General features: G+C 34.3%; 1 protein-coding gene across 1 annotated transcript; it reads left to right on the top strand.

Moving 5' to 3' along the window:
• Window positions 1-731: 731 nt before the first annotated feature.
• LOC136025297 (brachyurin-like) lies at window positions 732-13,706 on the top strand. The gene is made up of 6 exons (XM_065701188.1): window positions 732-882; window positions 2,630-2,783; window positions 8,977-9,145; window positions 9,897-10,066; window positions 11,381-11,616; window positions 13,481-13,706. The coding sequence occupies exons 1-6, from the start codon at window positions 844-846 to the stop codon at window positions 13,649-13,651; spliced, it is 939 nt and encodes a 312-aa protein (XP_065557260.1). The 5' UTR covers window positions 732-843; the 3' UTR covers window positions 13,652-13,706.
• Window positions 13,707-14,389: the final 683 nt, after the last annotated feature.

Raw genomic sequence — 14,389 nt, 5'->3', positions numbered from 1 at the left:
AGACATAGTTATAAGGTTTTTCGACTACGCTGAATAAAATGGCTATCTCATAATTTTGATCCGTTGACTTTGGGAAAATAATTAGCGTGGGAGGGGGCCTAGGTGCCCTCCAATTTTTTGGTCACTTAAAAAGGCACTAGAACTTTTCATTTCCGTTAGAATGAGCCCTCTTAAAATATAAAATACAAAATTCCACATTTTTGTAGATAGGAACTTGAAACTTCTTCAGTAGGGTTTTCTGATGCGCTGAATCTGATGGTGTGATTTTCGTTAATATTCTATGGCTTTTAGGGGGTATTTCCCCCTATTTACTAAAATAAGGCAAATTTCATCAGGTTCGTAACTTTTGACGGGTAAGATTAAAGTTGATGAAACTTATATATTTAAAATCAGCATTAAAATGCGATACTTTTGATGTAGCTATTGGTATCAAAATTCCATTTTTTAGAGTTTTGGTTACTATTGAGCCGGGTCGCTCCTTACTACACTTCGTTACCACGAACTGTTTGATTATTCCATACATTTAGTGCGAGGCAGTGTCTCTTATTGTTTCAGGTTTATGTTAAGGACAAACAAGTCAAACTAAATAAAAACATTTGTTTACTTGAAAAATAATCAAATTAGAACTATAAATTCCCCATTTTGACAACCGTCGTAAACAAATATAGCTTAAAGGTTGATCCTATATTTATTTATTAGAGAATTAAAGATAATATTACCTCTGACTTTGAGCTGTTGGTACACAAAACTAATTTGTAAAGTTTTCAAAAAACAATTGTTATCAGTTTAGAAATCCATATAAATAATTTGATTTTTTCAGCTAAAAGCAGTGATCATTTCACAATGAAACAGTTTGCTCTACTTCTGGTGTTCGCGGCTGCCGTAAGAAAATACTTTATAATATTTAACCATTAAAATAAAGAAAAAAATATAAGTCTCTTGTATTGTAAAATTTGAATTTTGAGTTTTTAATACGTTCGCAATAACTATGGCTTAAAAAAAATAACAAAGGTTAAAACTTAAATTGTGAATGTTTTGACACCCATATTCTAAAAATAAAAACTGCAAGATACTTAGCTTTAGTAGAATTAAAATATGTGTTTTTATTTTAAGCAAGAGCCTGTAGCATATAAAACTGAAATCATTATGTAAAAGTATTACAGTAAATAAATATATTTATGTTGTCGTACATAATGGAAAAAAATGGAAAGACCCTCAGAAAATTTAGATTAAATGAAAAAATATTTACAAAAGTGGTTGCTTTTGATTTCAGTATTTGCTGAGATTAAAAAAGGATGAGCCATTAAATAGTGCTTAATTCCTATAGTATTCTTAAATTACATTAAATACACAAATTTATTTATTTTACGAGAAAATACCACTATCTTTACCCAGGGTTGCCGCCCCCGTGATTTATCACTATTTCTAGTAATTTTTTAGATTGTCTAAACAAAAAACTCACAAATTTGTACATAAATCTCCAGATTATTGAAGAAAATCACTAAATCAATCAGAAATCACTAAAAGCTAGTGATTTTTTGTCACCGGGTGGCAACCGTCCCTTTACTACGGCAAGCGTGTTTTTCATCGTGTTTTCGAATCTAGCGAAAGTACCTGCTTTCTGGAAAATTCTCTGTTACTGATAAACAAGGGTTTTGGGTCAAAGTGTTTGTACAATCTGTACATTTTATCGAGGAAATGCTACCTAGATAGACAAATGTGATGGTAAACAAGTTACAAACTCATAGTTTAAGATAAAATGGCAATAATTTAGTGTTAACATGCACCAGAATTGTCAGATTCTATTGTACAAAACACAAAAGACGAGAAACATACCTTTTTTTCCACGTCAGGGGCTGTAAAGAAGCCAATAACTGTCGGAGGGGGGCCTTAAAGGTGAGATTTGTGTTTAAAATAGATTAAAAATAAACCCTTAAACTTAATTTCGTTTTTTTTTTAATTTCTAGAAGTTTATAAGTTCTGCACCTGTCACTTTAAAGAGAAAATAGAAAGCCTTTCCAAAAGGGTGTTGTAAAATATTTTTCGCAAGTTGCATATTTTTTTTCATGTCGAAATTCATGGCGCCAGGCCAATAAAAATTTGGGGCTTGGTTTATCACGAGCAAATCATTTACCTAGTTTTCATCCCTGAGGTCAAATCAGTTTGTATTTCCTTATAAAAGTTTAAACTGAGGAACTTTTCAAGGGTAACACCCTTTGGAAGACTACACCTCCAAATGGAGATGTAGCGTCTTTCAAAGCTGTTTTTCAAGTACTCTCTGCGCGATGACTTTTCTTGCTTTTTCCCCAAAATATATCCATGTGAACTTTCTAGGGGTCAACCCCTCCCTCCCTGTTCGAAAGTTTGTTACCGGTTGCCTTAGTTTTAGCGGTACAGTTTCTCTTGCATAGTAATTTTTCTGTCAGGACACATGTATTTGCCCCTGAATCAAAAATCTCATGTTCATAAATCTTACTCTCTTAAATTACCATTTATTTTATTGATACTAACGAAAAGTACGCCCTCACTGTTTAAAAACTAATGGATAAAAACACTCGTATTATCACATCCAATATTATAGCTACATTAAGAAATTAAAAAGTTAAAAGTACTATTTTCTTGGTTATAGGCAATTGCTTCTCCATACCGCCCATACAGCGGTGTTGACTGGAGCACGATTAAGTTCAGAACCCCCAAGGTACCCCCTCATACATTGCAACTTCTTAACCGTGAAGAGCCAGAAGTAAAATATGAAATCCCATCTGATGCCAAAAGCTTCCGTGGTAAGTCCTTGTTTTTAATTTTTATGCTGACACAAATTCAATATTAATTTTTCATATGAGATGAGTAGTGATCTGAGATGACTAACAATACAGATAGTAAAACTTTCGAACAGCTTCAGGGGAAGTGCCGAAGTTGCTAAAACCAATCTCAAGGCGGTACTTGGGATCAAATTCCGTCATCAGCCTGCTTAAATTAGAAATCTTAAAGGGTCCAATAAACTGTAATCACATAACGAAAGTAAATTCAAAACAAAAAGCGGCACGACAAGCTCTATTCAAAATAACAATAGAATATTTGCTAGGCTTTACTAAGTTTATCAGTAAGATAAATGATAATAAATCACTGGCTTGGATTTCTTTCGTTGGCTCAATACTTTCGCAACAACAAAAATACAACTAATTAAAATATGTGTATATTTTTTAAAATAATTTTTTTAAGTTTTTTTTTCAAATTTTATTGAATGGATTGAATTGAATTTATTTATAACCCGTTATAATACACATGAAAAACAGAGTATAATGGGAATAAAAGAAAAGAGGAAAAAGAAAATGACCTAGAAAACTAAACAACACTTCACCTTACTTTAAAAACAATTAAAACATTCAAAAGTAAAAGCAAAACATTCATTGAATCAAAATAGTGCTCTATGGGTGCCGACCAATTCTACTATTATAAGCTTCTATGCTATTTCTGATAGAAGCATTCGGGTCTATGATGCCGTACCTTTTAATGACCCAGGAGTTACTTGACCATGTTGTTATTTGACGCACCTGGCTAATTTATAGAATATTTTTTATAATAGATGCAGTCATAAGACCCAACGTCTGACTAGAGAAAGCTGCAGGGAATGAGATAGCTTACCTTCACTTACCTTCCGCTTACCTTCACTTAAAAACTCATACAAATCATAGTTTAATTGTTTCAAAAGGCTCTTGCGAGCTGGGTAGTATATGACTATCTAACCGTCAGTGGCTCTAGAGATTTCACTATATGATATTTTACCTTTCTTGCAATCACTTAAAAATTGAAGCAAAGTTTCTCTTTTTAAAAGGAGCTTGTTGGCTGGTATTTTTATTTTGCAGGAATTTGTGTTAAGCTGTGGAGCAAAGGTCCATTGGCTAGCGAAACATCCCCTAAAATATGAATAAAATGTAGTATGTGGGGATTTTTTTTTGCGTTAATTTGAGCGAAAGTAAACATCTACTGAGGTTAATATTTTCCAAAACAGACAGGCGTTCATCGCAGTTGAATTCGAGGCTGGGCTGCGGTGTTGGAGAAGAAACTCCTCGTTTTGGAGAAGAAATTCTAACCAAATTCAGTTTGGGGGAAAGTGTTTATTATATGTTTGAAAGATTTTTGATATGTCATTCTTTGTTAATAATATTAATTTGGCTTTTGGTGTAATTAATTGTTTCAAAGATATGTACTGAGACCGTAAATATACCATTTAAATACTTTAGCTGACTACTGCTACTACTACTAACTACTCACCGTAGCACCAAGCCACCTGAAGCCAACACAGCTGCGCACACTCCTGTTTCGTCCTTATCTAGTAAAATCCTCCCTCTTTACATCCTCCCAGAAAGTTCCCATTTCCTTTAAATCTTTCTTTATGACATCCTCCCACCCAAGACGAGGAGGACCTGCTTTCCATTTGGCCCTAAAAGGTTGGCCAAAAAGACAATCTTCAGCAATCTGTCATAATTCATCCACAGAGTTTGCCTTAGCTGCCTCAACCCTTCTTTCATTATAGCCTTAGAAAGTGGGATTGCATCACATTTTTCGTACAAACCTACTGTTTGGAATACGGTCAGTCAGCCGGCTATCCAGAACAATCCGCGTGCAATTTCTCTGGATACAACTAGTAAATCTTCTTCCGCTTTTTGGAGCACCCATGCTTCAGAGCCATTTTTGGCCACTTTCATCACTTGATCTTCCAATGTTTTAATTTTTTTAATTTTGCAGGCTTATCTTCTTATTCTTCCAAACTATTTTTTAAGTGTGAAAAGACACCCTGAGCCTTGGCTATTCTATTTCTAATACCTTCACTGCTCCCGCAGCCTTTGCTAATAATACTACCAAGACAAGTGAAGCTGCCCACCTGATCAATCCTTTCGTTACCCAACGTCACCTTTTCATCTTCACTTATTCCTAACCTTAGTGACTTAGTCTTCTTAAATTTCATTTTCAAACCTTTGCTAGCACCATGAACTCGCAAAACTCTAAAAGTTGATTCATTTTGTTCAAACTTTCATCTAGGATGCTTGAATCGTCTGTATAATCTAAGTCCGGGAGAGTTTTTTCCTCCTTATTTGATTCCGTGGTTTCCCATTGCCTCTCCTGTGCTCCTTAAGACAAAGTCCATCAAAATGGTCAATGTAAAGGGGGATAGAACACAGCCCTGCTTAACTCGCCATTCAATACAAAACCAACTGCTAACTTCATTTCTTACCTTAACCGCAGCAGTGTTATTCTCGTACACATTACTAATCACTTTAATGTATTTGTCTGGTATACCATACAAGGATAAGACCTTTGTTAAAGCTCTTTTATCAGCAGAATTGAACGCTTGCTCATAATCTGTAAAACGTCTGAAGGAACAAATTCGTCTGGCAACTAAGGCATTTCTCAATTATTGACATAAGAGTAAATATTCGGTCGAAACATACTCCACCTTTTCTAAAACCGTACTAGGTTTCTCTTGAAACTTTGTCTACAGCATCTCTCAGTCTAAAAATTCTCATAACACTAAGTAATTTGCTATCTACAGAGACCAGACTAATTCCTCGATAATTATGACACTCACTCTCATCAATATTCTTATACAGTCGTCTAATTAAGGTTTTCCTAAAATCGTTAGGTACTTCCACTTTTTCAAAAATCATATTCATATTCTTCAGTAACTTATTTATAACCTCAGAGCCACCCTTCTAAACTCATTTACCTCACTATCAGCACCCGGAGCCTTTTTTTTATTCTTTTTATTACTGTTACTAATATTTCCTCACAAAAACAAATCTTCCTTCTCATACAAGGCATCACAAACTTTTTCATTTTCCTCTATATCTTTCCCTGCAACTGTATCTCGGTTTAGCACATTCTCAAAATGTTCCACCCATCTCTCTTTAACTCTTCCTTATTAATAATTGTGGCCCGTTCTTATCTTTAACTAGGACATGTCCGGATTGACTAGTCCCTCTCAGTTTATTAACAATTCAGTGCTATATTTTACTATTATGTCGTCTAGCTGCATCTTCCGGATCCTCGTCAATTTTATCCATGGCCTTCACTTCACACCTCCTTATTTCATATTTTAATACTTTCTCCACTTTTTTTGCATTCAATTTGTTTTCACTTGATCTATCACTCAGATAATTGTTATACAAACCCCTTCTCCTCTCTTTTAAACATAAATCTTTTTCACCAATATTTCTAGCTACAGTCTCAACCCTTCTCCCTAAGACACCATCAGCAATTTCACAAATTGATTTCCTAAAATTATTCCAACCATCTTCCACATTGTCAAATTTTAAACTCTCAAGTTTAGTATTCAACTGTTCCTGGAAATTTTCTCTCAAATTCTCATCCTGGAGTCTACCAACATAGTAACTTCCTGGAAGGTAGTTACCCTTGCGAAATTTCAGCTTTAAATTAACCCTAGACAATGCTAGATGGTGATTTTTACCTTTAACTTCAATAACAGCACCCTTATATACCCTAGTATCTTGAATTGATCCTGCCAGTCTTCGGTTTACTATAACATAATCAGTAAGGTTTGCTGTCTTACCATCACGTGAATACCATGTCCAGTTATATACTGTTTTATGACCAAACACGGTATTGGTTACAACTAGATTGTTATACCTAAAAAATTGCATAAGTCTGTAGCCATTATTGTTTTCTTTTCCTGCACCAAATTTACCTAGGCTAGGATACCATCTATCCTAATTTCTACCAGCATAGGCGTTAAAATCTCCTAATAAAAACATCATATTTCTAACTGGGACCCTGTCTATTTGCTCCTGTAACTTAAAGTAAAATTCATCCGAGTCACTAGTATCTCCGTCATTCGGTTCAACTTCTATACCCATATACCCATATACTTCTTTAACTGATTATATATAAAAAACAGTTTTTTTTAATTGAAAGTAAGGAGCGACAGTAATACTTAAACCGAAAAGAAATTACTTTGTAGATGAAGGGAGCTGCTTCCTCATCAACGCCCCGCTCTTTACGCTAAAGTTTGACTCTTTCTCTCAACTCTACTTTCTAAAACAGTAAAAAAAAGTTTAGCGTAAAGAGCGGGGCGTTGATGAGGAAGCAGCCCCTTTCATATACGAAGTAATTTCTGTTCGTTTTAAGTTTTAATGTCGCTCCTTACTTTCAGTCAAAAAAACTTGTTTTTTTTTAATTTAATTTCTGAACGTTTTTCAATCAATGCATGTTTTGATTTTGGCTCTCCGCAGAGGAATAATTAAAACAAAATTTGCATTTTTTTTTTGGCTAATTGGCTTTCTCATAGTTTTGATCGAACGATTTTGAGAAAAAAAGGAGCGGGGGAGGAAGCCTAGTTGCCCTCCAATTTTTTGGTTACTTAAAAAGGCAGCTAGAACTTTTATTTTCTTAAGAATGTTCTTATTAGTAAAAGATATACGTAACTTATAAATTAGCTTACGTAACAAACTTTTGTATTCTCATGTTATTACACATATGAGGGGGTTCACCCCGTCGTCAGTATCTCGCTCTTTACACTAAAGCTTAAATTGTGTCCCAATTCATTAAGAATGACCCCTGAATCACAAAAGCCGTAGAATAAATAGTTGAAATTACTAAAAATACTTTATCATAAAGAGCGAGGTATTAGGAGGAAGTGAGCCCATCATATGCGTAAAAATTTCAGTTCGTTTTAAGTTTTAGTGCTGCTCCTTACTTCCAGTTGAAAAAAACTTTTTCATATTTATTTTTTCATTTTTTTTTTAAATAATGCTAGGAAATCCTACGATCCCTTCATGGAAATTTTCTTCCCCCCATGACAAATTCCTCGATGGAAAGTTCCCCCAACATATTCCCCTCTTCTCAACCCCTCCCCCAACCAAAAAATCCCCCTGATAACGTCTGTACACTTCCCGATAACCATTACTATATGTAAGCACTGGTCAAAGTTTGTAACTTGTAGCCCCTCCCACGGGGACTGTGGGGGAGTAAGTCGCCCCCAAAGACATAGTTATAAGGTTTTTCGACTACGCTGAATAAAATGGCTATCTCAGAATTTTGATCCGTTGACTTTGGGAAAATAATTAGCGTGGGAGGGGGCCTAGGTGCCCTCCAATTTTTTGATCACTTAAAAAGGGCACTAGAATTTTTCATTTAAGTTAGAATGAGCCCTCTTGCAATATTCTAGGATCACTGGATCGATACGATCACATCTGGGAAAAAAAAACAACAGAAAAAACAAACAAACAAATAAACACGCATCCGTGATCTGCCTTCTTGCAAAAAATACAAAATTCCACATTTTTGTAGATAGGAGCTTGAAACTTCTTCAACAGGGTTATCTGACACGCTGAACCTGATGGTGTGATTTTCGTTAAGATTCTATGACTTTTAGGGGGTGTCTCCCCCTATTTTCTAAAATAAGGCAAATTTTCTAAGGCTCGTAACTTTTGATGGGTAAGACTAAACTTGGTGAAACTTAAATATATATGTAAAATCAGCATTAAAATGCGATTCTTTTGATGTAGCTATTGGTATCAAAATTTCACTTCTTAGAGTTTTGGTTACTATTGGGCCGGGTCGCTCCTTACTACAGTTCGTTACCATGAACTGTTTGATACTCTCAACTTTTTAGTCATAAATTGAATAATTAGTATTCTATTATTAATACCTTCCTGGTATTAATGCATTAGTTTACCTTAATAAGAAATATATTAGGAATAAAACTGATTTCAATCTTAACTACTATTTATTGTTTATATAGTTTTTTAAAACAATTTTTTTTTCCTATTGAATACACAGCAAAATCTCCTGATTGAAATTGCAATTCAAATTGTTAAATATAGTTTCAAAACCTGATATAAGTAATCCCATCATAGCCTAGTTCTTTAATGGCTTGAAATTTGGAAACAGATCGGGTGCACCATTAATCTACTGGAGGCTATCTCTTAGGGTTCTGACCAAAAACTTGAATTTCAGCTGCGTGTGGCAATGGAAACAGAGTTAACAACAGAATTGTTGGTGGAGAGGAAGCAGTCCCCAATGCATGGCCATGGCAAGTCGGTCTCTTTATTGATGGCCTCTACTTCTGCGGTGGCTCTTTGATTTCTGACACTGTTATCCTTACTGCTGCTCATTGTACTGACGAGTAAGTAATAACTATTTATAATTTTAGTTCATTCCTTAAAATTTCCCCTTTCTTTAATAATCGCGCATCACTTATTTTTTACCAGAACCATCTTTTGTTTTATGTTTCCGCACCTCCAACCTCTACCTGCGTCTTTAGCGATATATGTTCTTATTCTTAACTACAGGTTCTAAGTTCTACAAGATAGAGGTTTCTCACTATAAAGTAGATAACGGTTCTTTAGGGATGAATTTTTTTTATATCGGTAGACTAAGTGATGCCCTTCAGTGCAATTAGGAAAAATCAGATCAAAAGTAAAATTTATTTATGAAGTTTTGGTTTTTTCTTACATAATTTATGTGAAGTGACTTTCTGGATTTCCTAAATAATAGGCGGAATTGCAATGCCCCTGAAATTTTATTGAAAACCTTGTAAAATGGAAATACACACTAGCAATTGTTCAATAAGCGTCTGTCAGGGTAATTTATTGAGTTGAAAAATCCAACATTTATAGGGAAACTAGGTAATTTTTCTGCCACTTTTTTCCGTACACAGCAATAACCATGCACACTATTTTTTTTTTTTCGAATAGCAACAGTTGTGGGAGAGGCAAATCTATGTGAAGATAATAAAAATTAAAAGTATAATCCACAATTATTACCAATTTCAATAATTGCTTTAGTTGTAATACTTAAAGTTAGGGCTTTGTAGGCAGTGGTAAAGCTAGGGAATCTTTCTAAGTACTTCCTCAAATTTTTATTTTTGCTTTTAGTGCTACTTTCTTCCGTGTTGTTCTTGGAGGCCATGAAATCAATAACGGTAACGAGGCTGGTCGTGTCGAAGTTCGTTCAGAAGACTACACTCAGCACGAGAGCTACAATGCCTTCACTATTGCCAATGACATCGCTGTAATCAGACTTCCAGAGCCAATCACCTTTACTGGTAAGCTAAATAGAAGTTAGCACTTTTCCAGAGAAAAGTTTCTAATTTTGGAAATTTGTATTCCTATTTTGAACTCTTTATAAGACTATTTATATCCATATTCTCCGAAGCAAAAATTGGATAGCTATAAAAGCTATGTTTCAATAATCCTGTTTGTGTCTCCCTTCTGTACGATTAAATAACCAATTCATTATGAAGTTTGGTATCAATCTCCTTAAATAGTAAGTTAGCTTCCGGGTAGCTAAAAAAAAAAAATTGCTTTATTTTGTTCGTGTTCTTGGAATGGATTCATTATTTTTGTACCCATACGTAAAAGGTTAGAATTAGTAAAAACTTATTATTGAATGTCCTTGACAAAGCAATAAAATAATAAAGCGAAAGGGTAAACCGCAAAGGCACAACAGGGTTGCCACTCTTTAGAATTTTTCTCAAGATCTTGGGTTTTACCTCTTGAGCTTTTTTGTCTTGGGATAGATAAAATTCGAATAATTTCGAATAGTGAGGTAAGCTATTTAAGACTACTAGATGCCGTGAATCGTGTACATAATAAATTTATTAATATATGGAGCTAGGAAAATAATTGGCCAAATTAATTAAAGGTTTGAAAATCATGAGTAACAATTTTTTATTAATTTGACTCAACTTATTAAAGCTTTTTTCTACTTTATAAATAGTCACCGAATTTGAACTTAAAACAATAGTAGTAAAAAAATTCACGAATTTTCTTTCTTAATTAATCAATTGCTTTTCGTCTGTCTAACAAAAAAATTTGACAAAATTGGAAATAGCAATTTGAAGGAATCTGATGATTTCGAACGCCTAATGGTTGTATTCTAAATTTTACTCCTCTTGGCATATGCCATTAATCCATGTGTTCTCAAGTAGGATCCTTTCCCCCTACCGTTTTCAATCTTGTCTTTTTTATATTTTTCAACCTGATTTTGAGCCCCCATGAGAGTCAAATTATGGAATAAATGCCAATGTTTGCTCAGATTAAATTCCTAATTTGCATTAATTCCTCGTTCTTCATGAGCTTAGCGATCAAAAAACAAATAATAGTTTTCTTCTTTTTTTTTTATTTTTGATAGTTTTGACTTAACTGTTCATTTTTTTTCTGTGGCTAAATATGTTTCCTATTTAATCTCCTTTTCTTATAGCATACTTATCTAACTGCTATGTAATATTTCTCATTTTACTGCATAGCACAGACACCGTTTGACAATTCTAGATTCGTTATTAATCAAATATATTCATTTCAATAAATTATTCTTCTTAGTCTTTTATCATTCGTCTGAAAACTGATTTTTAACTTAGATACAATCAGCCCCGTTTGCTTGCCAAGCGCTGATGATGTTGCAAATGATTTCCTTGGTGAAATTGTCACTCCAACTGGATGGGGCCGGCCATCAGACAGCACCAACAGCATCTCTCCAGTTCTTCGCCAAGTCGATGTACCAGTTATGAGCAACGCTATTTGCGATGCCGTCTACGGCATTGTCACTGATAAACAGATTTGCATCGACAGCGCTGGAGGAAAAGGCACATGCAACGTAAGTAAATTTGAGTAATAATTTAATTGAGTAATAAATTTGAGTAAATTTGAGTAAATGTACGAGACAAAAAAAAAAAAAGGTTGGCCAAAGGTAGATCCCTTGAGTCTAAAAATATGAAAACATAGACCTGTTTATATTAGGCAGCCATTTTCCTTTTGATTTACTTAATGATTCTGGTGCTATGATTTCTTTGACTCCCATCTACAGCTCTGACAAAAAAGGGATGAAAACTTGTGTGTGTGTGTTTTCATTTCTTTTTTAGTCGGCTCAGAGTTGGAAAACTTACTACAATTTATAGATCGATTTCTTAGTAAAAGGTTTACGATATAAAATGCTTTCTTTTGAAAACAACAAATAATTTTTTTGAAGAACACAACTTGGAACAGGTCCTTCAATAATCCAATAGATACTATAATAAAAGCAGAGTTCGTAGCTGAAAAATGTAAGCAATAAGCCCTAAGATCTATCCTTGGTAAGCCTTCTGTTTCTCTTCCCTCTTTACTAAATGTAAATGCCCCTTAAGAAGTCTATTAATTGCGAAACATCACTAAATGCTTTTATTTGTTATGCATTTTTAATCTGCTCATTCGTCAATTTGGATCTAACAAATTACAAAATCGATGAAAAATTTCATGATAATTTCTATAAAACATAGTGCTACTATCCTATTACCAGAAACTCACTGCAGCACTAAGATACCTGCTGGCCAAAACAGCTGCATAAGCTCCTTTTCCATATTAATATATTCAAAGCTCAACTCTTTAACCTTCCCATAAGATTATGATTTACTTTTTATACTTATCTTTGACCTCTTCATAACCCATTTGGGGACGACCTGCCATTTATTTGGCCCTGGCCAAAAAAGAGTAATCTTTGGCAATCTGTTTCCAAAAAGATATGCCAAAAAGAAATCTACATCAAATTACAAGCAAAAAACTTAAAGATTGATTACTATTAAAAAGCGAAAAAAAAACTCCAACATACTCTTAAAACTTGTTAAATGCTAAATAAGGATTTAAAAATGGTTTGAAGCAATAAAAAAGAAAAAATAACTCATCCTTGGACAAGCTCACAAGAAGCCACAACAGGAGCACAGTCAGCTAGTCAGTTTCTTGGCTATTTCTTACCCCAGCAAAGGGCACTCCTTGAGTGTCTTGTGACAAACAGTCTTGATCCTTATTTCCTAGAGTTGTAGCTTTCAAAATAGTTTTGCGAAAATTGAAAGTTTATCTTTTCCAGAAGGTCCAATAAACCAATGGCACGCTAAAAGCCGAACAAAAATTATAATGCATGTGAAACATCAGGCAGAGCAAAAAACAAAAAAGAATAGCAGCAAAAGCAGAACATAAAGTAGAAGTGAAGTATATCTGTAAATAAACGAAAATATGTTTAGATTATGGATAACCAAGCACAATAGGTAACATTATAAATTTACTAATGCTTTGGTTCAATAACAGCGAATACACCTCTAAGTAAAACCAAAGATATTGAAATTAAAAGGCAAATAATATTTAGTGAAGCTTGAGATAAATGGTATAATCTGAAAAGCGCTTTAGAAAATAAATTATACTTCAATTTAAGCAATGCAACCCCCTCTTCTTGCATTTTGCTTGTTGTCCATAATATCGCATATTGCTTAGATGCGGTCCTTTCTGCCATAAAATTACCCGTCAGAAAATTATTTTAGATTTAACAGTTTGGAATGCTGAGATTTTTTTACACGCGAGGGAGAAAATAGGAGCCTATAAAGTCTAATTTTTTAAATGCAATTTTTAGCCTGTGTTTCAATAGTAGAAAACAGTTTCTGAGTCTTCTGTCCAAAGTATTATGTTTAACAGTCATCACGTGCTTTATCTTTCAGGGTGACTCAGGTGGACCATTGAATCATCTTAATGCCGATGGAACCTACAAGACCTTGGGCATTACCTCTTTTGGTGCTGCTGCAGGTTGCGAAGAAGGATACCCAGATGCTTTCACCCGTGTAACATCCTACCTTGACTGGATCGCCACAAGCGCCAAAGTTCTGAGCTAAACTGTTACATTTTGTTAGATTTTCTTTATGTTATAATATAATCTTCAGTATCAAAGTTGTTCTGGATGGTTTAATGAGAGAGAACATACTGATAGCTCGGTCACACATTGGGTGAACGGAGATTTTGACCGCGCACAAAAGCTCTTTAAATTGAACGCTCAAATTATTATTTAAGCTAATTATCATATAGCTTACTATGTAATTAGTCATCAATGTCTTAATCTAATTAAATAAATTTTTTTTTAATGAATGTAAAATGTGAATCCTGAGACTTATAATTAACTGAAATCGTCCTGTATGCGAACGGAGCTTCCCCTCAACCCCTCTTTTTACGCTAAAATTCTAGTAGCGCTTTACTATAAGCCTTTTTTGGCGCGACAAATGCAGCCAGTTAGTAGTTGAAGGTGTATTATTTTCCAATTGCCTTTCAAAAATTGGGACTGATAATTTTACCGTTAGAAGCACATGTACACCAATAAGCCCTTCTATCCTAGAGGTGCTGCAAAAATCACCTTTTATTTCAATCCCGTTTTCCTCATAATGGAACATTGACTTCTGAAACAATGGGTAAGTAAGACAGACTTTAGGGGAAACCGTGGGGTAATGGGTTAGCCCCCGTCTTACATAGGACAGTTTTTGTTGGTTTTCGTTCCAATGTCAGACTTTACACTGATTTAAAAAATTGTTTTTATTCTTTTCGTCTATAATACCACACCAATAGGTATCCTGTATATGTGG

The sequence above is a fragment of the Artemia franciscana genome, chromosome 3 (assembly GCF_032884065.1).
Source record: "Artemia franciscana chromosome 3, ASM3288406v1, whole genome shotgun sequence".
NCBI lineage: Eukaryota > Metazoa > Arthropoda > Branchiopoda > Anostraca > Artemiidae > Artemia > Artemia franciscana.
Note: the sequence above shows the minus strand (reverse complement) of the source record. Positions and strands in the feature narration are given on the sequence as shown.